Genomic DNA, 21,695 nt, shown 5'->3' with positions numbered 1-21,695 from the left:
AGAGATAATAGTAACTCTTGAAGGTCCCTAAACATCACTATGTATTAAATAAAATGGTTTTGAAGAAGTATAAGGTTTGGCAAATAAGTAGTACGATGACTCTTAGATAAGCAACAACTTTTACAATAGAATGATGAACAATCTAAACCTTTAAATAAAGTAGGAAACAAATGTTTAAGATATAGAAAGTTAGGATGTCCTAGTCTTAAATGCCAAAACATTATTTGTTCATAAACAGAGTTAGAACTAACACTACTAAGGCCTCGAGCCTTTTTATTACTGGAGAAGTCCCCATCAAAGTAGTAAAGTCCATCTATTATCTTAGCACTGCCAATCTTCTTCCCCGAGCTCCGGTCCTGAAATTCACAGTAAGAATCATAGAAAATTACACGACATTTAGATTCTTTGGTTAGTTTACTCACAGACAAAAGGTTACAAGCTAGTTTAGGGACATGGAGAACATTTTTAAGATTTATATTCTCGGATAATTTTATCAAACCTTTTCCTGCAATAGGTGAGAAACTACCATCTACAATTCTAATTTTTTCAAGGCCAAAACATGGTGAGTAAGTGCTAAAAAGATTGGAAAGTGTAATACCCCTAATATCAAAAGGATAGGCCTGGTATTTAATTTATTGTTTAAATTGCATATTATTTGTTTAATTGATTTAATTGTGTGTATTATTTGTTTTATTTTCATTAGTTGATTTATTTGAAATTTATTTGCTTGTTGTTTGAATGAATTGCATTTTGATTATATTTGTTTGTTAATTAATTGTATTGTTAATTATTTGTTTTATTGAATTTAATTAAATTAATGTTTATCGTAGGGTTTTATTTCTTTTAGGGTTTCACGTATTTAGCCAAGGTAGAGAATAACATTAGTTGTGTTTCCTTCTCGGATAGAAATTTTGGATTAGGGTTTTAGTTTAAAACCTATAAATATATCATTAAGACGACTTAGGGTTTTAAAAAGACTTTATACCACTCCTATTCACGTATCAAAGACACAAAAAGAAACACAAAGAGAAAACAAAGACGTGAGAGAAAACAGAGCAAGGCTTGAGGGGGAATTTTACAGAGAGGACCAAGGAGGTTGATTGAGGATTAGATTCAGAGCAATAGAAGGTTTACCGGTGTTCAGTATTTGCCGGAAAACTTAGAGACGACGCCGATATTTTATAACTGAAATCACAGGCAAGTTCTTATCTTCCTCTTTCCCTTGGCTCGTGTTCTGTGCACCTAGATAATCTCTAGGGTTGAACTAACTAGTAATTGAAACTTACGTGTTTATTATATGCTTTGTTGATGATCTGTTTGCTTTAAAATCAAATATGTTTACAGTTTGTGTATGTTTGTTTCCAGTTCTATTCATTAAAGCATGTTAAAATCTGTTGTAGTTTTAGTTACCGTACCTGCTTTTATCTTCTGTAAATGGATCATGGGGATGTTATTGGGATGATATAAGACTCCTAAGTGAAGGGGTGAAGAGGAACAGAGAGGTTGGATCATAACTGATATTGCAAATTGGTTTCAGTGTTGCTCTTCAAGCGTGCTAGTTTATTGGTTTAGTTTAAACTCTGTAATTGTTTTCAAATTATTGTAAACCAATCTTGGGGATGCTTCTAGACTCAAACAAAACTCCTAAGGTCAGTTTTAAATACCACAGAGTGATAGGAATCAGCCGGAGAAGGAGCAGAGAAGTTGGAACGCAACACAGGGGACTGAAGGCTCTTAGAGAAAAGGAGAGCCGGCTCTATAGAGGAAAGAGCAGGCTTTACTATCAAAAGAGCCGGCTCTAGGATATCTAGAGCCGGCTCCATGCTCTAAAAAAAGCCTGCTCCAAAGTTTTAGAGCAGGCTCTTCCATTTTGATGCGTACAGGGTTGTTTTTGGAATACTGTTTGGACTATAGGTGTTTTACTTTTTTTCTGAACTGAGTTAAGAGTATACTGGATTTCTTAATTCACATGTTAAGTGTTAATTAAGTTTCTGTTTGGATGGTTTTATGTTGCTATGTTAAAGGATAGAACAGAATGAAAGTACAAAACTGTGCATATTGTTAACTGTTGTAAAGGTTGAAATTGCTTAGCTTAATTTTGGGCTACATCATGGATAAAGGTTGTTGCCCCAAGTGTAAAGTTCAGAATAAAGGTTGCCGTAAAGACTTTCCAAAAGAGAAGCAGAATGAAAAGCCCTCCAATAGTGACCGGGGTCAGAAAAGGAAGGTCCATGATCGGCTAACTTTCCAAAAGGTGGAAAACACAGTTACTGTAACCATTCCAGAGAAGGAAAGCCAGGTTCATCCAGAAAGAAAGGCAGCAGAAAGGAAATCTAAAATCCTTCCAAAGAATTTGGAAAGGAATAGAATTTCCTATCAGCCAGGTTCTCGTCCTCCTAGCAGAAAGTTTGAAAGGAGTAAATGGCAAGACAAAGGTTCTGAAGGTGACAGGCCTTCCAGGCCAAAAATGGCCTTGAAAGTATAGGTTAGAAGGGAGAATGAGCGTCTCTGACCAAGAATGGTTAAGCCTCCCATCTTACAAAGTAACAGGTGGGAGAGGCTTGATCATCCCAAGTTCCCTATCCATGATGATTCCTATATGACCCGTACATAAAAGCGAAGGCAGCAAAGGAAGAGGGCTGATAAAAGAAGGTTATGGGAGAAAGACCATGGCTGGTCCAGTTGGCCAAAGAAGACTACTAAGCCGTCAGACTTATCAGAGCTTCCAGCTAGAGGAAAAGAGAGAGATCCTGATGATTTGCTAGATCTTGATTCAGAGGTTGGAAATTCCATAACTACAGACAATCCTCCAACGAAAGATAAAATAGATTTAGAAATTCCCAGCAGTTCCAGTAGCAGCAAGAAAATCTATTTTGGGAGCCTTCCAAGTGAATTTACTTGCAATATGGTAGTGGTTCTTCCTTTGCTTTTTGAGCCTCAGCCAAATCAGCCCAATTCAATGGAATGAGATGTAGTAGATACAAGTCCACCCATGGAAAGTCTTGGACAGTCTAGTTCTGGGCCAACTATTATAGAACTAAATAATGGTATTCATATAGAGGAGGTTTTTGAAGATAAAACTGAGCATCTCCAAAAATTAAAGGGGGTTGTGATTAAAGAGAACAGCCCTACAAGGCCAAAGAAAATTGTGTTGGAAAAGCCACCATATGGCATAACTCAGCAGCTCAAACCTTTGTACATCAAGGTGCTAGTGGAAGGAAGGCCCTTGGCAAGAGTTCTGGTGGACAATGGTTCGGTGTTGAATGTTGTTCCAGTCAATGTTTGCACATGCTCGGAAAGTCTCCTGAAGACATCATTCTAACAGATGTATCCATTAGCGGTTTCACGGAAGGAGTAGTGAAGACACAAGGCATTCTACCGTTGGAGTTAACGATGGGAGATAGAACTCCATCACAGCCTTCTTTGTTATTGAGTCCACAGCGACTTATAATTTGCTCTTAGGCCGTGAATGGATTCACCCAAATATTTGCATTCCATCTTCGCTCCATCAAATGCTAATATTTTGGGATGGAGATGAGGTAAAAGTTGTGGAAGATGATAGCCGGCCATTTGTGGCAAGGGTTTTTTATGCAGATGCTGAGTTATATAGTGAAGAATTCGTTCCAATCAGATTTATTGGAAAGGATAGCAAGGGTCGTCCAAGGAAGGCCACCATGAGAAGGACTCTTACGGAAGAAGATGTAAGGGAACTTTTCTAAGAAACACTAAGGCCAACAATTTTACCCAAGGCCGGTGTTCAGCAATACATTTCAAACAAAAGTTTTTATGGAAGAGAAACGTAAAGAAAATAGAATACTTGGCCAGGTGATTAACTGCTGCCTTGCCAAGTTAAAAGTATATCTAGCCGAACTACGGTTGGAAAGGGCTGCTATTGCCGGTGCTTCATTTTCAACCAATGTTTTGGAGATTATGGAAGATACTGAAGACAAGTTGGATACTATCCAGCTAACAGACTTGAAGGTGGCGCCAACGAAGTTAGAATATCTCAAGGCTTAAGTACAAGATCCACTTTTGGAAGTTAATCTTGGAACAGAACAGGACCCTCGGCCTACCTACATCAGTAAGCTTTTGAAACCAATCTTTAGAAAAGAATTGATTTCCTTACTTGAAGAATACAAAGATTGCTTTGCATGGACCTATGAGGAAATGCCAGGTCTTTCCAGAGAGCTGGTAGAGCATAATTTGCCAATTAAGGAAGGTTTCAAGCCTTTCAAGCAGCCTCTAAGAAGGATGTCCCAAGAAGTTGTTCTAAAAGTCGAAGAAGAGATAGAAAGGCTACACAAGGCTGGTTTTATAAGAACCGCCAGGTATGCTGACTGGATTTCCAATATAGTTCTAGTTGTTCAGACAAATGGCAAACTAAGGGTATGTGTGGATTTTCGGAATATCAATCTTACAACTCCAAAAGATGAGTATCCCATGCCTGTTGCTGACCAGTTAGTAGATTCTGCTGCCAAGAATAAAATTCTTTCATTCATGGATGGACATTCTGGGTACAACTAGATTTACATTGCAGAGGAAGATATTACCAAGACAGCCTTCAGATGTCCAGGTTCCATTGGAACCTTTGAATGGGTTGTCATACCATTTGGGTTAAAGAATGCCGGAGTAACATATCAAAGAGCCATGAATGCCATATTCCATGACATGATTGGCCATTTCTTGGAAGTCTACATTGATGATGTGGTCATCAAGTCCTCGGTAAAAGATCAACATCTTCACAATTTGAAGATGGCTTTTGAAAGGATGAGGCAGCACAAGTTGAAGATGAATCCTTTGAAGTGTGCTTTTGGGGTTTCAGCTGGAAATTTCCTAGGCTTCTTGGTCCACCAAAGGGGTATTGAGATAGATCAAAATAAAGTAAAGGCAATTATTGAAGCAAAGCCACCGTCCACTAAGAAAGAGTTGCAGTGATTCCTCGGCCAGGTTGGATATTTAAGGAGGTTTATTGCCAACCATGCTGAAAAGACTCATGTTTTCTCCCCTTTGCTGAAATTGAAGGGTGCTGAGGAATTCAAGTGGATAGAACAGCACCAGCAAGCCTTTGAAGGTTTGAAAAGCTACCTGGCCAACCCTCCAGTGCTAATGCCTCCAATCAAGAAGTGGCCTTTAAGATTATACTTATCGGCTGCCAATGAGTTCATTGGAACTCTATTAGCTCAGAACAATGAATGGGGGAAAGAGCAAGCCATCTATTATCTAAGTAGGGTGCTCACTCCAGTGGAATGTAAGTACACTTCCATTGAAAAGTTGTGCCTTTCTTTATACTATGCGGCTATGAAGTTAAGAACTTATATGTTGCCAATGGCCGTATATATCATTTCTCAAACAGATTTGATTAAGTATATGCTTCCAAGGCCTTTGATCACTAGACGTATTGGAAAGTGGTCATTGGCCTTAATGGAGTTTTCCTTCAAGTATATTCGACAAAAGGCAGTCAAAGGAATGGCGGTAGCAGAATTTCTAGCAGATCATCCATCCACTAAGATAGATTCAGAAATATGTGATGAGGTGGATAATCTCTACCTTGACTACACACCTTGGACTTTCATATTTGATGGATCAAGCACTCATGATGGAGGTGGAGATGGAATAGTCATCATTTCTCCGAAAGGAAGGAAAACCAAATTTTCTTTCTTCTTGGATTTCAAGTGTACAAACAACCAAGCTGAGTACGAGGCACTAATTATTGGGCTGGAGATTCTGCTAGAGCTAAAGGTGGAAAAGGTCCAGATTATTGGAGATTCCAACTTGACACTTAGCCTACTATCTGAAGAATATAGATGTCTTAACTAGCGTCTGAGGCCTTTCCACTCTTTGGCCTTAGAGTTACTTTGCCAATTTAATGATTTTCAACTCAAATATTGGCCTAGACATTTAAATACGGAGGCTGATGATCTAGCACAATTAGCCTCTCGAGTGAAAGTCTCACCAAGTGTGGAAGAAGCTTTGATCACAGTTAAAAGAAGGATTTTTCCTTCGGTAGAGTTACGGTATGAGATGGCAAGTCATTTCCAATCTGAAAAGCCAGAAAGAATCAAACTTGCCAATAAACCATGGGAGGTTTTCAATATTGATATAAATGGATTAGATTTGGATGATTGGAGAACACCAATTATCCAATTCTTACAGGAGCCTAGCTCCAAAGTGGACAAGAGAATTCAGCTTTTGGCACTACATTACATTCTGATTGATGGGGACCTCTACAAGAAGAGTAAAGAAGATGGACTTCTGTTAAGATGCCTCTGAAAGGATGAGTCCATGAGGGTAATGGCAGAATCACACCTTGGAATATGCAGAGCACATCAAGCTGGAATCAAGATGAGGTGGCTCCTTAGAAGGTATGGTTATTATTGGAAAGGCATATTGAAAGATTGCATAGAGTTTGCCAAGACTTGTATTGCATGTCAAGAACATGGCCCGGTCTAAAGAGTTCCAGCTATTAATATACAGCCGATAGTAAAACTATGGCCATTTAGAGGGTGGGCTTTGGACTTTATTAAAAAGATAAGGCCTCCATCTTCAGATGATCATACTCATATAGTGGTGGCAATAGATTATTTCATAAAGTGGGTGGAAGCCATTCCACTAAAGACTTGTGAGCAGTCAATGACGATTGATTTTATCAAGAAGCACATTACACAGAGGTTTGGAATTCCAGAGACTATCACCACTGATAGGGATCTATCCTTTGTTAGAAGCAAGGTCTTGGATTATTGTGCTGAGTGTGGTGTACAAGTGATCAGTTCCACTCCATATTTTGCCCAGGCAAATGGATAGACAAAAACTTCCAACAAAGTAATTCTCAACATCCTTGAAAAGATGATTGAGGATCATCCAAGGGAGTGGCATCACTTGCTTTCTGAAGCTCTTTGGGCCTACAAAAATTCAAAAAGGTCAAGTACAGGCGTCACATCATATGTGCTTACATCTGGACATGATGTTGTCCTTCCAGTGGAGATGACTATCAGGTCTGCAAGGGTGGCTTTCCAAAATAGGCTAACTCCAGCAGATTACAACCATGCCATGTTTGCAGAATTAGAAGACCTTGATAAAGTTCGTCTTACTGCTTTGGATCATATTATTGCTCAAAAGAAAAAAGTCATGCGGGCATACAACAAGAAGGTCAAGACAAAGACATTTGTAGAAGGAGACTTAGTATGGCAGGTCAAATTTCCACCTGGAGTTAAAAGTTTGGAGTATAGAAAATAGACTCCTAATTGGGAAAGTCCTTACTTGGTAGAACGAGTCCTTGGAAAAGGGGCTTATAGATTGATGGATATAGATAGAGGGTCTCATAGGCATCCTGTGAATGGTATGTACTTGAAAGAGTACCACCCTTCCATCTATGAAGATTAGAAAGTAACACTCATTCAACCGGCCACATAATGTGGCTGGTACCACTCCTTTCCAAGTTACCAGAAAGTTGGAAAGGATGAATGTTGACCATACTTTGGTCATTTTAGTAGCTAAGTCAAAATAGAGGAATGATTCATTCCAGTAAGTGGCTAAGTTCTTGGAAACGTACATTGGCTAAAGTTAGGAAGCAGACTTAGTTGAATTTCCAAGATCAGCTGATTTCCTAAGTATGGAAGACTTCATTAAGGAATTGGCTACGCTATATGTTCCAGGTTTTGATCATACTGGAAATTGTTTATCTTGCTTGTATATACATGCATTTCCATTGTGGCAATTTCTTTTATTTCTTTGAATTTCCCTTGTTATGGAAAGCCAATTATATGGCTATGCCTTATTATAAATATATGTGAAGATATTTTCCAGTTTCAGTGACTTAGAAATTTCTTTTCCATATAAAGTGTGAAAGAGGCACATGCAAAGGGTTGGGAAATAGAGCGTTATCTCATTAGATACTGGATTTCATTACAAAACTCAAAAATGGCCTCCTAAACCTAGGATTGGCCATGCAAAAGTACCCATTAGTTATTTCCTATCCACAAGTTTTCCAAAAACAACCACATGATAGAACCTTAAAGAGAAACACATGAGATCAGATAGAGGCAAGAACACCTCCAAGTTCATTCCAAATTTTCCTTGCTTCTCCAAGAACAACCACTGCTTTAAACTTTGCATCCTTAAATTTAGGAAAGGCTTCAACTCATTTTTCCCATTCTTTCCTTAAAGGTTCGAACGCATTGACAAGGGCATTAGCTGTTTGGTCCAATTCAAGTTCTTCACGTTGCACTTGTTCTAATTCCCTTTGAACTTTGGCCAGTTCTTCATTCTTTTCAGCCCGATCCTTGATTTCTGGGTAGGATTCTAAGGAGAGTTGAAAATCCTCAAGAGCTTTATCTCTGAGCTTGGCTTCCTTTTCATACTTGGAAACTATAGAAGTACTGGAGCTCACATGGGCAACAATGAATTCGAGTTGGTGTTGCAGCTTGGTCAAAGAAGCCTGGATAGGCTCAAGAAATCCAAAATGTTTTTTAAGGGTCACAATAGTACTGGCTAGACTTAAGTGGAAAGAGACTACATCCTCCACATCGTGGGCAAGATAAGACAACAACTTTTCTTTAGCCACCATGATAGCATCATCTGAAGGTCCTGGAAGTGTGAGGACACTTGCACTTGAAGTAGAAGTACTGGAAGATTTGGTGGCCTTGATCACTTTATAAAGATCAGCTAATGCTGGAAGGGCTCTCCTCTGCATCATAAAGGAGGTTGAGGTAGATAAGGAAGTAGTTGCCTGAAATGGAAACAAGTTTCTATTAGATATAAAGAAAGAAATGAGGCGAACTGTAAAGGAATGAAGGCTTGCCTTTGGGATGAAAGGAGTATGACCAGTAGAAGTTCCACCAGTTCCGGAAGGAATGGATATTCCAATAATGAAAGTTGGAATGGGCAGACTTTTCTTATTCTTGATGGTCAAACTCTCCATAATTGAAGCTTGAAGGGCCAAATCCTCTCATTGTGCAACTTGTCAATCCAGGTGGATATTCATGAAATTGTGTCCCATAGTAGAGCCCTATTGGTCAAGTTAAAGTTACAAACATTTTAAAGTATAAAGTAATGAGATGGAGAATGATAAGGATTGAGACTTACCAAAACAAGCTCTTTAGATGACTTTGGTTTCTTGTGTTATGGGAAGTCTCCGGTTTGTTTGAACTCTTCTGTTTTTTCCAGTTCAGGCATGATTTTCCTTTTAGCCTTTCCTATAACTTTTCCGGAAGGGCTACGCATTTTTAGGCTTTGCTGGAATGCTGAGTAGTGGTTCGCCCTTTGGAAATGCCGACTTCACCATCAGAAGAATCTTCATCAGAAGAGGATAATTGGGGCTGAAATTCCTTTTTGACAATTGCCAGTCCCTGCAAGAGGAAGTATAAGTAAAGTTCAGAATATGGAACAATTAAGTTCGGCCACATTGAAATACCTGAGAGGTTTTTCCCTTTCCCTTTGCCTTGTATAAAGCATCCTCCTCTTCCTCTTTCACTTCTTCTTCCTCCTCTTCATCATCACTTGAGTAAAGACTTTCAATACTTACATCACCACTTTCGGCTACACCCTCAATTTTACTAGCCATTGTGGTGGTTTTCTCTCCACCTTCTTCCTCTTCACTTTCTTCAAGTATTTCCTCTTCTTCATCTGAAATTAACCAAGTCTCGGTATATGGAGGGTTGATGGATTTCAAAAGGGAATGGAATTTACAGTAAATACATTAATACCTGGAGACAGAGGCTTGAAAGATACCAGTATGGAATCACAAATAGCCTTCTGATTCTTGGTTCGGGTGGAGGAGATATAAGCTAACCACAATACATCGAATTCATTGGTTGATTGAGGCTTGCTAGTATGGCCTTTGAAATTAAAAGCTGCTCTTTCTGCTGCGTAGGCTTGGTCAATCGCTGTAAATTGTTCAGTATCTGTAAGATGAACACGTTGGTCAAAGAATCTGTTGTAAGATTTGCAGGGTGGCAAAGGAATAATTTGGGTAAAGCCCATTTGCCTTGCTAGTTGGGCTGGGTTGTAGAACTCAATGCCACGAAAACTGTTCTTCAAAGTAGGTTGAGCAGTGTTGTAATGGAGGTCACGAGCAATAAGGAAGCTGACCCAAATATTTTTCCAATCTTCAGAATGTTTCTTGGTAGACACTCTGGGAGATGGAACCAACCATGATGGCATGCGACCAATGGCAGTGAATGGATCAAAGAACTCATCGTTTCCAGTCTCACATTGATTGTAGAAATATTCAAAGTTTTCAGCAAAGCTGAAAAGAGAAGGATCAGCGGTTGCCAAAGAATGACACAGAAGGGATTTTCCAGTTGGAGTGATTAGGGGTGAAGTTCTATTTTGGAAGTACACTTTAAGCCACTTTTGGAACAACCAGAAGGGAACTTAGAACCTTGAAAACTTGGAAGTAAGGAGATCGTGAAGACCTCTGTATAAATGAGAAAGTACAAGGGGAGCTAATACTAAGTCTCCATTTCTGGCTAGGGAAACCGCCACTTGAACATAGTTTTTTGTGACTTGGCCAAATGGAACGCATAGCAAGTGGCCAGAAAGCCAACAAATCAGGAAAGCAATGTGGTCATCTTCTTGAACTGGGCCGGTTTGCTTATAGTGTTTAATAAAAGGGAGATGGGAGGAGATAAACTTCTTACTTCCAGTGGTCTTGGTTGGAAAGAAGAATTGTTCAACAAAGAGGGTGGCACTTACATCATCTCCATAAGGCTTAAGACCTGTGATGCAACAAATATCTCTCAAAGTGGGGGACATCATTCCACATTTAAGATGCAGAGAATTGGTGGTTGAAGACCAAAAGAAAAGGGCTGGAAAAAGGAGGGTCGGATCAAGTGTTGTAGAGGACTTACTGATTTAGATAATGTCATAGATGCCCTGTTTCTTCCACTGTGAAGAAATTTTCTCGTCCTTGGAAAGACAACTCACCCATGAAGACCAGGATGAACGATATATTGGCCAGTTTCTTATGCTGAATGAGGATTTTACTTTCTTCCCTTTCTTTGAAATAGGAGGGAACTCTGAATCGAAAGGGAGTGAAGACTTACTGGAAGGGTAGAATTTGGCTAATTCAGAGGGGGCAACGTTGGCAAAGGCTGAACCCAATCCAACTAAGGAGCCTTTGAAGTGAATCAGAGGTTCAAGATGAAGTCCAGCAGGGTTTAGAGACTTCAAGAGTATCGAATTTTGGTTTTGGTTTGAATAGAGGGAGCTGGCAGGGATGAGCTAATAGTTGGCTTGGAAGGCTTCTTGGGAGCCATGGTTTGTAATTTTTCCATGGGTGGAGATGTCCTTTAGGGTTTCAGAAGGAGGAAAGATAATAGAAGGAGAGTTGGTGGCAAACGATAAGTATGGAGGTAATATATATATAGAAACGATAAGGAAGGAAGTAAAGGCTGAGGGCGTTTTCCTAGGATGGGTGGTTGGGTTTTCAAAATTCAAAAGGAAGTTTTAAAAGGTTTTGGAAGCTGGATAGTGTAATACCATAAATGGATGAGAGGTTTATTGGGAGACGAAATGTGTTTGGCGGCTAGAAAGATTAACATGGGTAGAATCAAGAGACCAACAGAATAACACGTAGAAGATTTTATCGTTTATAGTGAAATCTTTCAAAGTCCAAGGATGCCTTTTGAGGAGGGGAAGTTAAAGGAGGACTTTTAAAAGGAAAAGGAAATAATGAGGATTGAGAAGGCTAACAACTCTATGCCATAAATGGTTTGAATCTCCTTGAAGAAACGAAAATCAGTGGTTGGAGAAGATGTTCTCAGAATATGCAGGGGGAGCAGCCACGTGTTTCCTTTTAATGGTTATCTTGAGTGTCCAAAAACCTAAGGGTACTATTAGAAGGGTTTTAGTTGGAATTTTGAAATTCAAAAAAGGAAAGTAAAGAGATTTTTATAGGAAGCAGCGAATAGGTCTTTTAGGGGCACATGGCATCTAGGAGATTGGTGATTAAAGGAAATTAATGTGATGGAAGCCGAGAAGTTAGTTGTGGTTAGGGTTGGAAAATCAAGCGAGCATGATGGTGGTATGTTAATGGCGGAATTCAAATCCCACGCCTTACTTTCAGAAAGATCCACAAGGTATGGAATTTGGAGGGCATATGTTTATTCCACTATTTTGCTCAATGGAAAGAAGACAAGTGGCCAGTTTTTTACAAACCTTGCCATATTGATTTAGTGTTCTAATAATCCAAGAATATGAGGATGTGACGTGGAATTGTTAAGGTGGATTATTAATAGAAAGAAGTAACATGGCAAGTTTTAATGGAACTTGCCATGTTAGAGTAAGATATTAATAAATATTCCTTTGGAATATTAATTCTACAGGAAATTAAAAGGAGTGGTGAGTCCTACTAGGACTTACCAAACTTAGGATATAAAGTCCTAAGAGAACGAGAAGATTGCATGAAGATATTACCATGAGTGTAACTTCATGAGAAGGCTAAAGTCAAAGATTCAAACAACCAATAGTTTATTGACACAAGGCGAGTTTTATTAGACTTGCCACGGTAGATTAATTCTGTTTGAATTTATTTGGAAGATCCTATTAATATAAGATACCAATTAGATGGGTATTTTCCATCTAAATAAAAGTTGACTAAGTCATAGGGACGTGGAGGCAATTTTTTCCTTATTTTTAGGAAACTTCAACAATGGTTCAGCCAAGTCAACTTCTGTTGCTAAAATTTAGCAAGACGTGGGATTTAATTTATATATATATATATATATATATATATATATATATATATATATATATATTAGGCTTAACCCACGATGAAGGAATCACCGTGAAAAGGGAGTCCATGAAGCCATGAGGTCTAAATCCTGAGGAAGTAAGGTTGAAGAGAAGTTGCTAAAATTAAGGAAGTGAGCAACAACCATAACCCACGATGTAAACTCGGTGACTATGACGCCATGAAATTAATATGGAAGGTTCAGCCTAAAATAAAGGAAACCGTGGTCTACAGAAGAAAGGGAGGTAGGTTGGAGAAATAAAGATGTGTACAAATATATTCTGGGAAACTACCCATGATGGAGGAGTTACTAAAATTAAGGAGGTCATGGCACCATGAACTCCAAACTTCAGAAGGAAAGTCTCAAGATGGAAGTTATTCACAATGAGGAGTTTATCAGAAGTTAGAAATCACGATGCCATAAAAGAAATGTTCTATAGAAAGGACAGACTACTAGAAATCGTGGGACACCTAGCTAAATGAGAGCACGTCGGTTGAAAGTGGTGGAACTTTATAAGGGAACTACCACTAACCAAGGAAAGTTATCAAGAATCATAGACAATAAGGCAACAATTGGTGAAATTGTGTCTGAAGTTAAGGAGAGGAATTAACGGCATGAGGAAGAAGAACAAAATCATGGGACACTTGCCAAGTCACAAAGAGAACACGTGGGAATTCATTCTGAAACTACCCATGACGTAAATTCGTTGAAGACTAGAGAGGACGTGGTTGAAGTCTACAACAAAAGATGGATAAGATGAAAGAAGTTACAACCGTTGAGGAATCACGGGACATGTGGCAGTCCGGAACCATTCCACGTGGAAGCTGCTGAAGTTGCCACACCTAGTTAATGCATGCATGAAGCTCTATAAATAGAACACTTAGAGCTAGTTTGCAAACCCTGTTCAAATCACACGGCAAAACAGCACTTCAATATCTTTACATTCATGTAATGCACCTTCAATATGTTTAATTCAAGTCATGCACTTATTATTCCTACTTTCCAGCACTTTACTTTAAAGTCTTGCACTTTTAATACCGCTTTCCTTTCCACTAGCCATAGTTCAGTCCGAAAGTCCTTTTTCAAGGCAAAAAGAACCCTTGAAGGTGGTAATTCCAGTCCTTCATTCAATCACCTGATCACTGCAATGTCCTACTGGATAGTTGTTCGGATACTCACTTTGGAATGACAGCAGTTCCTGGCACGCCCGACATCCACTCCTACTTTCCACTCACCTAGAAAGTGGAACTAGCGCTTTTCCGCGAGCCGAACACATATTTAACGATAAACTATAGTAAGAAAAAAAAAAAAAAACACGTAAATTAAAGAACAATAGAACCGGCCTTATGCAAATTAGTAAAAAGCCTTGCCTGATTTCAAGTGTTTGAATTTCTTACAAATTCCATATCTCATTTATTAGAATGTAAAATTCTCACCTAGAAAAGTAGAGATAATTATCTAATATGCTTAATCACACAAAGAAACACATGAGAAAAAGTTTAGAAAAATGTGGAAAGACATGAGTTTGATAGATAGAGATGAAGAAAATATAAAAAACGTGTGAGTGGAGGATAAATTGCTAGAGATTATTAACATTAGAAATGCTAAAATTGGCAAACCTACGGTGGGGCCTACATTAAAAATATAAAAAAAGACAGAAAAAATTAATTCTTAATAAAGAACATCTATTGAGTTGGATCTTCCCGTACTACTCTCTAATATGTGGAAGGCTTCCTCATGAAGTCATACCCTACTATGTTCTCCTGGATCGTTGATTTTATCTCGACGGACAATATTCCTACCAAGATCTCTAAGCTATTCATGCATCATTAGCTCATTGTTATCTCCAATTTTTACCAACGAACAGGCGCAAAAGAACTCCAATATTAATATTACTTTCCCACATGCGGGAAGCAATTCTTGTATCCACTCCAATGAAAAGACAGGCAACACCGAGAAATATCTGTTTTTGTATATCATTCAATGCGTCGTAACTTGTTTGCAGCTTCTTCTGCACATCTTCGTTTGGTATTATTTTCAACTCCTTTAATTTATCTTCCCATTCCTTTTTTTCAATGCTAAACAAACGAGAACCAATAATCTCAAGAGCCAAAGGCAACCTTCCAGTTGCGTGCACAAAATCTCTAGATAAAGTATGTTAGTCTTTGTGGGGGATGGTCCGTTCTAAAAGCATACTTGCTGAAAAGTTGAAGAGCTTGATAATCATCCAATTCCTTTGGTTCATAAGTCGAATTGACCACAGCCTGTTTTAGAATATCTAGGTCTCTAGTTGTGATAATTATCCTACTTCCTGAACCAAACCAATCACGCTTTCCCAAAAGGGCAAATGCACGAAGATGATCTATATGATCGACATTATCAATGACAAGAAGAACTTTCTTCCCAGAAAATCTATGTTTGATTGCAATAATTCCGTCATCAATAGACCCGATTAAGACAGGGCGTCCCTGTTTTAAGATGCTAGATATAAGTTGGCTTTGCAAATGAACAAGACCATTGTGCTGTTGTGCTGTTTTTCTAACATCTTCAAGGAAGCAACGGGTTTGAAATTGTCTGGAGAGTTTGTCGTAGATGACCTTGGCTACAGTGGTCTTGCGGATTCCTCCCATGCCATGGATTCCCACAATCCTTACATCATCGGAATTAACACCAACAATTTCATCATTTATTCTACATGATCATCAATTCCAACTAAGCATTCATTCACAACCAATGAGTAATTCTTTTTCAGCTCTCTCCATACCTTTGAAACAACCTTCTTTACCAGTTTTCCTTGAGGATTGCCAACATACATAATTGATGTCAAATATATATATATATATATATATATATGGAAAAGCCCACAAATATAGATCGCCTACTTAGATTTAAATTTTCAACAGTAGTAGTTGTCTATTCCCACAAAACTGAAAAATAGAAAGTAGCTTCAAAATTCATTTGATAACAATTTGTGAAAAATCTATTGTTTGTAAACTAAGTTAAACTAGTGTCTAATTTGAGATAACTGAACCAAACAAGTTCATATATAGTTGGTTTGGTTCTAGTATGGAAAATCTACATTAAGGTTGTGTTTGTTTCGAAGTAAAATATTTTTTTAGGAATTTTTTTTTCTTTTTAGGTAAAATATATTTTTTTTTTTTACTTTATTTGGCAAATGTCTAGGTCGAGCAGATGAGGTCGAATTCATCAGACGAGACATAACGTGTAAAATAACTTGTTAAAAATGAATGAGCATGTTATATTTATTAGATGTAAATATTTTCTTTCTTTGTAAATAACGACAACCTCATATCATAAAATAAAAAAATATTTTACACCCAAACACTCAGGAGCCTAAAAGAAAATAATCAGAAGTGTTAAAATAGCAGAATCATTATATATAAATAAATTAATAAATATACATAGTTACCTAATATTGTTCACACTCCATAATTGTGTATATTTGTAAAAACTGTTGTTTGTAAATTAAGTTAGTGTATTGTCTAATTTGAGATAACGGAACCAAACAAGTTCATAGTTGGTGCTAATAATTAGGAAAATTTACTAAAGGAAAATAATGACAGAAGTTAAAATTTCAGAATCAGTATATATAAGTAAATATGCACAATTACCGATCAGCAACATTCTTCACTTCCCATCCCTTCAATTCTGCAACCTCCCTCAAGGAGTTCTTCCATCCCTCCACAGTAGCAATATCATCTTTATATTTCTCTTCGTGTTTCTGGAAGGCCTCTTCGTAACTCCCTTTCTGGTTTCACACGTCGGTCGGTTCGACGCAGTAGAAAATGGGTAATATCAATTGCCCCAAAGTCCTCTTACGCTCAACCATCTTGGTGAGTTCATTTAGGCACCACTTACTTGAAGCATAGTCTTCGGAAAAGACTGGGATGGATATCTTTGAGTGCTGTATTGCCTTGAGAAGCTCCGGACCTATCTTCTCTCCAATGTAAAGCTCATCGTCGCCTCTAAACGTGTGAATTCCAGCGTCCACAGGCCGTTGTAAAGGTGGTCAGTGAAGGTATGATGGGTGTCTGCACCTCTGAAACTCAAGAAAACTTCATAATCCCATCCTCCATCAGGTGAAGGGGTGGAAGATGAAGTGTTGTTCTCCGTATCCATTTCAATTGTGTGAGAAGAGAAAAGAGGATTATGCAGTGATGAGTTCCTGTGAAGTTTGAATGGTTAGGAATGAAAATGAGGAGAACCTACGTTATCATCAATCAGTGAGTATTGAATATAAGTTCCTGTGAAGTTTGAGTGGTTAGGAATGAAAATGAGGAGAACCTACGTTATCATCAATCAGTGAGTATTGAATAAATGAATTCTTCAATTTCATAATTTCCACAGGCCCTGTCACTTTCTCAGACTTGTTTCATGGAACTTACATGACATGACATGGAACTTATATAATCTCGTTCACAAAGTTTTCACCGCACTATAAAATAGTACAGTATTTAATAAATTGATATAATCCTACATGTATATAAGATATAAAACACACATGTTCAATTTTAAAAAGATGATTCGAGTGGGCAAGTTTTAGTGACTTTCAATTTCAATCTTTGAAACTATTGTATTTCCCCACTCACTCTCACTTTTCTTAGTATCATACAATTGTATTTTTTTTTTTTTTTAAATATATTGTTTATCCCATTATTTTGCCCAATGGAAAGAAGATAAGTGGCGAGATTTGACAAGCTTACCATATTGGCTTAGTATTCTAATTGTTCAAGAATAAGGGGATGTGACGTGGAATTGTTAGTGAGGCTTATTAATGAAAAAATAGTGACATGACAAGTTTCCATGGAACTTGCCATGTCAGAGTGTTATTTTGATAAATATTCCTTTGGAATATTAACGGGGAATCAAATGAGATTGGAGAATCCTATTAGGACTTACCAAACTTGGGATATAATGTCCTAAAAAGATGAGAAGGTGGCATGGAATTATTACCATGGATGCAAGTCAAAGACTCAACCAACCAATAATTTATCAACATATGGCGAGCTTTATTAAACTTGGCACAGTGGATTAATTCTGTTAAAGATAAATTAATTGGAAGATCCTATTTTTATAGGATACCGTCACGTAAAAGGGACGTGGAGACGATATTTTCTCCTTATTTTTAGGAGACTTCAGCAATTGCCCAAGCCAGGTCAACCTCTGTTACTAAAATTCAGCAAGATGTGGGATTTAATTTGTTTCTATAAATATATATATATATATATATTTGCAAGTATATATATATATATTTATTAGGTTTAACCCACGATGGAGAAATCACCATGAAAAAAGGAGTCCATAAAGCCATGAGTTCTAAATCTAGATGAAGTAAGGTTGAAGGGAAGCTGCTATAATTAAGGAAGTGTGCTACGACCATAATCCATGATGTAAAGTCAGTAGAATGGTGGGAGGAAACCACGATGCCGTGAAATTGATATGGCAGGTTCGGCATAGGATCAGGGACGTGGTCTACAGAAGGAAAGGAAGTGGGTTGGATAAACTACCCACGATGGAGAAGTTGCTTAAATTAAGGAGGTCATGGCACCATGAACTCCAAAGCCTAGAAAGGAAAGCTCAACTAGAAGGAAGTTACCCAAAGCTAGGAGAACATGGTCTACAAATACCTTCCTTATATGTGCATGATATATATGGAGTCGTATAGTGAAAGGAGGGTTCTAACAGAAGTGAAAGACTACTAGAAGTCATGGGACACTTGGCTAAACAGGAATACATCGGTTGAAAGTGGTGGAAACCTATAAGGAAACTACCACTAATCAAGGGAAGTTATCAAGGGTCATCGGTGACAGGGCTGCAGTTGGTGAAATCGTGTCTGAAGTTAAGGAGAGAAGTTGACGGCGTGAGGAAGAAGAACAAAATTATGGGACACTTGCCAAGTCACAAAGAGGACACGTGGGAATTCACTTTGAAACTACCCAAGACACAAATTCGTTGAAGACTAAAAGAGGACGTGGTTGAAATCTACAACAGAAGATGGATGAGATGGAAGAAGTTATAACTGATGAGGAATCATGGGACATGGGGCAGTTCGGAGTCATTCCACGTGGAAGCTGCTGAAGTGGCCACACCAAGTTGATGCATGCATGGAAAGTTCTATAAATAGAGCACTTAGGCTTCATTTGCAAACCCTGTTCAAATCACACAGCAAAACAGCACTTCAATATCTTTACATCATGTAATGCACCTTCAATATGTTTAATTCAAGTCATGCACTTATTATTCCTACTTTCCAGCACTTTACTTTGAACTCCTGCACTTTCAATACCGCTTTCCTTTCCACTAGTCATAATTCAGTCCGAAAGTCCTTTTTCAAGGCAAAAAGAACCCTTGAAGGTGGTAATTCCAGTCCTTCATTCAATCGCCTGATCCCTGCAATTTCCTACTGAATAGTTGTTCGGATACTCACTTTGGAACGACAACAGTTTCTGGCATGCCCAACATCCACTCCTACTTTCCACTCACCTGAAAAGTGGAACTAGCGCTTTTCCGTGAGCCGAACATATATATCTATGAAAATTTAATGCTACCCCCTTGAAATTATATATATATATATATATATATATATATATATATATATATATATATATATATATATACATACATATATATCACTTTTGCCTCTTCGTACGCAATTTCTCCATGATTTAGTGCACACCGACACAAAAATACAGTGTAACAGACAAAGCAATTCCTTCACCACAGGTAAGAGGGCCAAGACAACCTAGCCCATATAAGTGGGCATCACTACGTGTTTGGTACCATTTGTTGAAAGAATGGGTTCCACAAGAATATATTAATATATTATAAATAATTTTTTATATTAATTTTTATTAAATTAGAAGTTAAATACCAAATAATTCAGTGTCATCTAATAAATTTTTCATTTATACATCATAATTGGACAAGCCAATCAAGTTTAGTGATTGTAAATTTTGTTCTAAAACTACAGATGTAGAGATTAATTAATTTCCTATTCATTCCTTATATTTCCTTTTAAATAACAAAATAAAATAGAAATTATAAGTAATTGATTGAAAAGAAAGGACATAAGTTTTTCATAATATTAAACTTTGAATCTAGACATTTATTCTAAATTTCCATCTAAGCAATTAATCTATATAAAAGCTTACCTATCACACCACATAAATTGGGTGAAAATAAATTTATTGAAATATTGTAAGTGGTGTCTAGAATTTGGTGAGGCATAGATATTTTTCAAAAAGAAAGAACATGTTGTTTCATTATTTCTACACTAGGTGTCAAAAGAATGGGTTGCACTTATTATCATCATTCATCATTAATGTTTTGAATCTGGATGTGGAAAGATTGGCTGGACTGAAAGTGATGTTACATTACATTCAAAGAATCAAAGGAATAGTGTTATTTACCGGAATAGCCTGAAGAAGGGGAAAAAGATTTGTTCCTTGTAACTTGCTTCGTCTCAAGTAATCTTCCTCCACAATCAGACATTAAGCCTCGAATGTAGCCAAAATGCATCTTGCCTATGAAGCTATTAGTACAAATATTAAGTTAATTTGTTATTCTTCAAAAAAAAAAAAAAAAAATGAAACAGGAGAGCAAAAGACTATCATTTTTAAAGAAACTTTATTAATTTTAAATTTGTCTTTATTTTTATAAAAGACAAAATCTATAAAAATAGAAAAAACATGTATGGTAATAAATTCATTAAAATAATTTCCAAATATGATTACTATCTTTCATTTCTTTTCATTTATAAGTCAACCAAACACAATAAGTACCTCATACTATTCTCTTATTTCATTTCTTTTTTCTTCTCTTATAAACTTTATTAATTTCAAGTTATGAAATTAAAAAATTTTCTTCAATTATCTTCAATAAAGCGTGTGGAAATTATGAAATTGAAATATTTTTCTCAATTGATAATGCTTATGGAAATTATGAAATTGAATAAATTCTTCAATAAAGTGGACGTGGCAAGATTCGCTGGACTGAAAGTGATAATGTTACATTCAAAGAAAGAAAGGAAGAGTGTTATTTACTAGAATAGCCCTTAGGAAGGGAAAAGGCCTTCACAAGTAGTAGCATAGTATGGAAATAAAGGCCTTGATATGTTATTTGAAAAAAAATTACATATCCTTTTGCAAGTTAGAGGCATAATGCTAATTATTATGAGTATTAAAAAAATCTTGAAAAGTAGAATCCCATTATCAAATTCATTTTAAATCCCTACTGCTAAAAGAATATAAGAATCTCCATCTTTGATTTCAATAACTATGGATTTAGAGATCAATTAATTTCCTATTCATTCCTTATATTTCCCTTTAAATAACAAAGCATTAGTAAAAATCAAATAAAATAGAAATTATGAGCAACTGATTGAAAAGTAAGGGCAGAAAAATTTCATGATATTAAAAATGGAAACAAAGGTTTTAATTACCAGAATAGCCCTGAGATGGGAAAATGTTGTGTTCTTTTTTATAACTTCCTCCTCAATCAGACCTCAAGGCTCAATCCTAACATATACAAATACAAAATATATACGTGACAAATAGATTATACAAAGAAATGGGGTAAAATTAAGGAAGGATTTACCAGTTGGTTTAATCAAGAAGTAGTGAGAAACAAAGGAAGGAAGGTCCATCGTATTTGATGCAGCAAGGGTGCTGATGAATCTGCCTCTTCAGATGATCTACCGTTGACTCGCGACAGCTGTGATTGATGCTTCCAACGGTTCCGATCTCGGATCCTTTATCCCCATTTAAGAACTTCATCCATGATCACCGAATTTACGCTCCAATGAATAAGCCCTAATAATTTTCTTGGGCCAACTGAAAACTGTCGACTTTTTCTAACGCCTTTTTTATTTATTTATCTCATTTTTATTTAGGATTTATATTAACAAAACAATTCAAAAAAAAAAAAAAAAAAAAAAAAAGAGGA

General features: G+C 37.1%; 2 protein-coding genes and 1 long non-coding RNA gene across 4 annotated transcripts; all 3 read right to left on the bottom strand.

Moving 5' to 3' along the window:
* Positions 1 to 699: 699 nt before the first annotated feature.
* LOC132304076 (uncharacterized) lies at positions 700 to 10,362 on the bottom strand. Its single transcript, XM_059801598.1, has 4 exons — positions 9,702 to 10,362; positions 9,410 to 9,621; positions 9,082 to 9,344; positions 700 to 9,004 (listed from the first exon to the last, which is right to left on the bottom strand). Exons 1-3 carry the CDS (start codon positions 10,156 to 10,158, stop codon positions 9,222 to 9,224), a joined length of 792 nt encoding a protein of 263 aa, XP_059657581.1. The 5' UTR covers positions 10,159 to 10,362; the 3' UTR covers positions 700 to 9,004; positions 9,082 to 9,221.
* A 4,209-nt stretch (positions 10,363 to 14,571) lies between these two features.
* On the bottom strand, positions 14,572 to 16,871 carry LOC132276662 (disease resistance protein RPV1-like). Its single transcript, XM_059778211.1, has 4 exons — positions 16,716 to 16,871; positions 16,364 to 16,500; positions 14,928 to 15,422; positions 14,572 to 14,809 (listed from the first exon to the last, which is right to left on the bottom strand). Exons 1-4 carry the CDS (start codon positions 16,869 to 16,871, stop codon positions 14,572 to 14,574), a joined length of 1,026 nt encoding a protein of 341 aa, XP_059634194.1.
* A 1,698-nt stretch (positions 16,872 to 18,569) lies between these two features.
* Positions 18,570 to 21,654, bottom strand: LOC132304881 (uncharacterized). Of its 2 annotated transcripts, XR_009481612.1 has the most exons (4): positions 21,348 to 21,654; positions 21,193 to 21,268; positions 20,162 to 20,283; positions 18,570 to 19,235 (listed from the first exon to the last, which is right to left on the bottom strand). It is a non-coding gene; the product is annotated as an uncharacterized LOC132304881 (long non-coding RNA). The 2 variants fall into 2 exon arrangements; XR_009481611.1 differs by having other exon boundaries at positions 21,193 to 21,654.
* Between the last annotated feature and the right edge of the window lie 41 nt (positions 21,655 to 21,695).

The sequence above is a fragment of the Cornus florida genome, unplaced genomic scaffold (assembly GCF_030987335.1).
Source record: "Cornus florida cultivar Cherokee Brave unplaced genomic scaffold, ASM3098733v1 CherokeeBrave_3.0.0_Hap2_Chr01, whole genome shotgun sequence".
Lineage (NCBI taxonomy): Eukaryota > Viridiplantae > Streptophyta > Magnoliopsida > Cornales > Cornaceae > Cornus > Cornus florida.
Note: the sequence above shows the minus strand (reverse complement) of the source record. Positions and strands in the feature narration are given on the sequence as shown.

What these genes read in the sequence shown, in the direction of transcription:
- LOC132304076 (XM_059801598.1), bottom strand. Translation starts at nt 10,158, where the DNA reads ATGCCATCATGGTTGGTTCCATCTCCCAGAGTGTCTACCAAGAAACAT. An exon ending in TTTCAAGCCTCTGTCTCCAG is followed by an intron (nt 9,622 to 9,701) that starts GTATTAATGTAT and finishes GGTTAATTTCAG; the next exon opens with ATGAAGAAGAGGAAATACTT. An exon ending in GAAAGGGAAAAACCTCTCAG is followed by an intron (nt 9,345 to 9,409) that starts GTATTTCAATGT and finishes TTCCTCTTGCAG; the next exon opens with GGACTGGCAATTGTCAAAAA.
- LOC132276662 (XM_059778211.1), bottom strand. Translation starts at nt 16,871, where the DNA reads ATGGATACGGAGAACAACACTTCATCTTCCACCCCTTCACCTGATGGA. An exon ending in TGGAATTCACACGTTTAGAG is followed by an intron (nt 16,501 to 16,715) that starts GCGACGATGAGC and finishes GTGTGAAACCAG; the next exon opens with AAAGGGAGTTACGAAGAGGC. An exon ending in GCTCTTCAACTTTTCAGCAA is followed by an intron (nt 14,810 to 14,927) that starts GTATGCTTTTAG and finishes TCGTTTGTTTAG; the next exon opens with CATTGAAAAAAAGGAATGGG.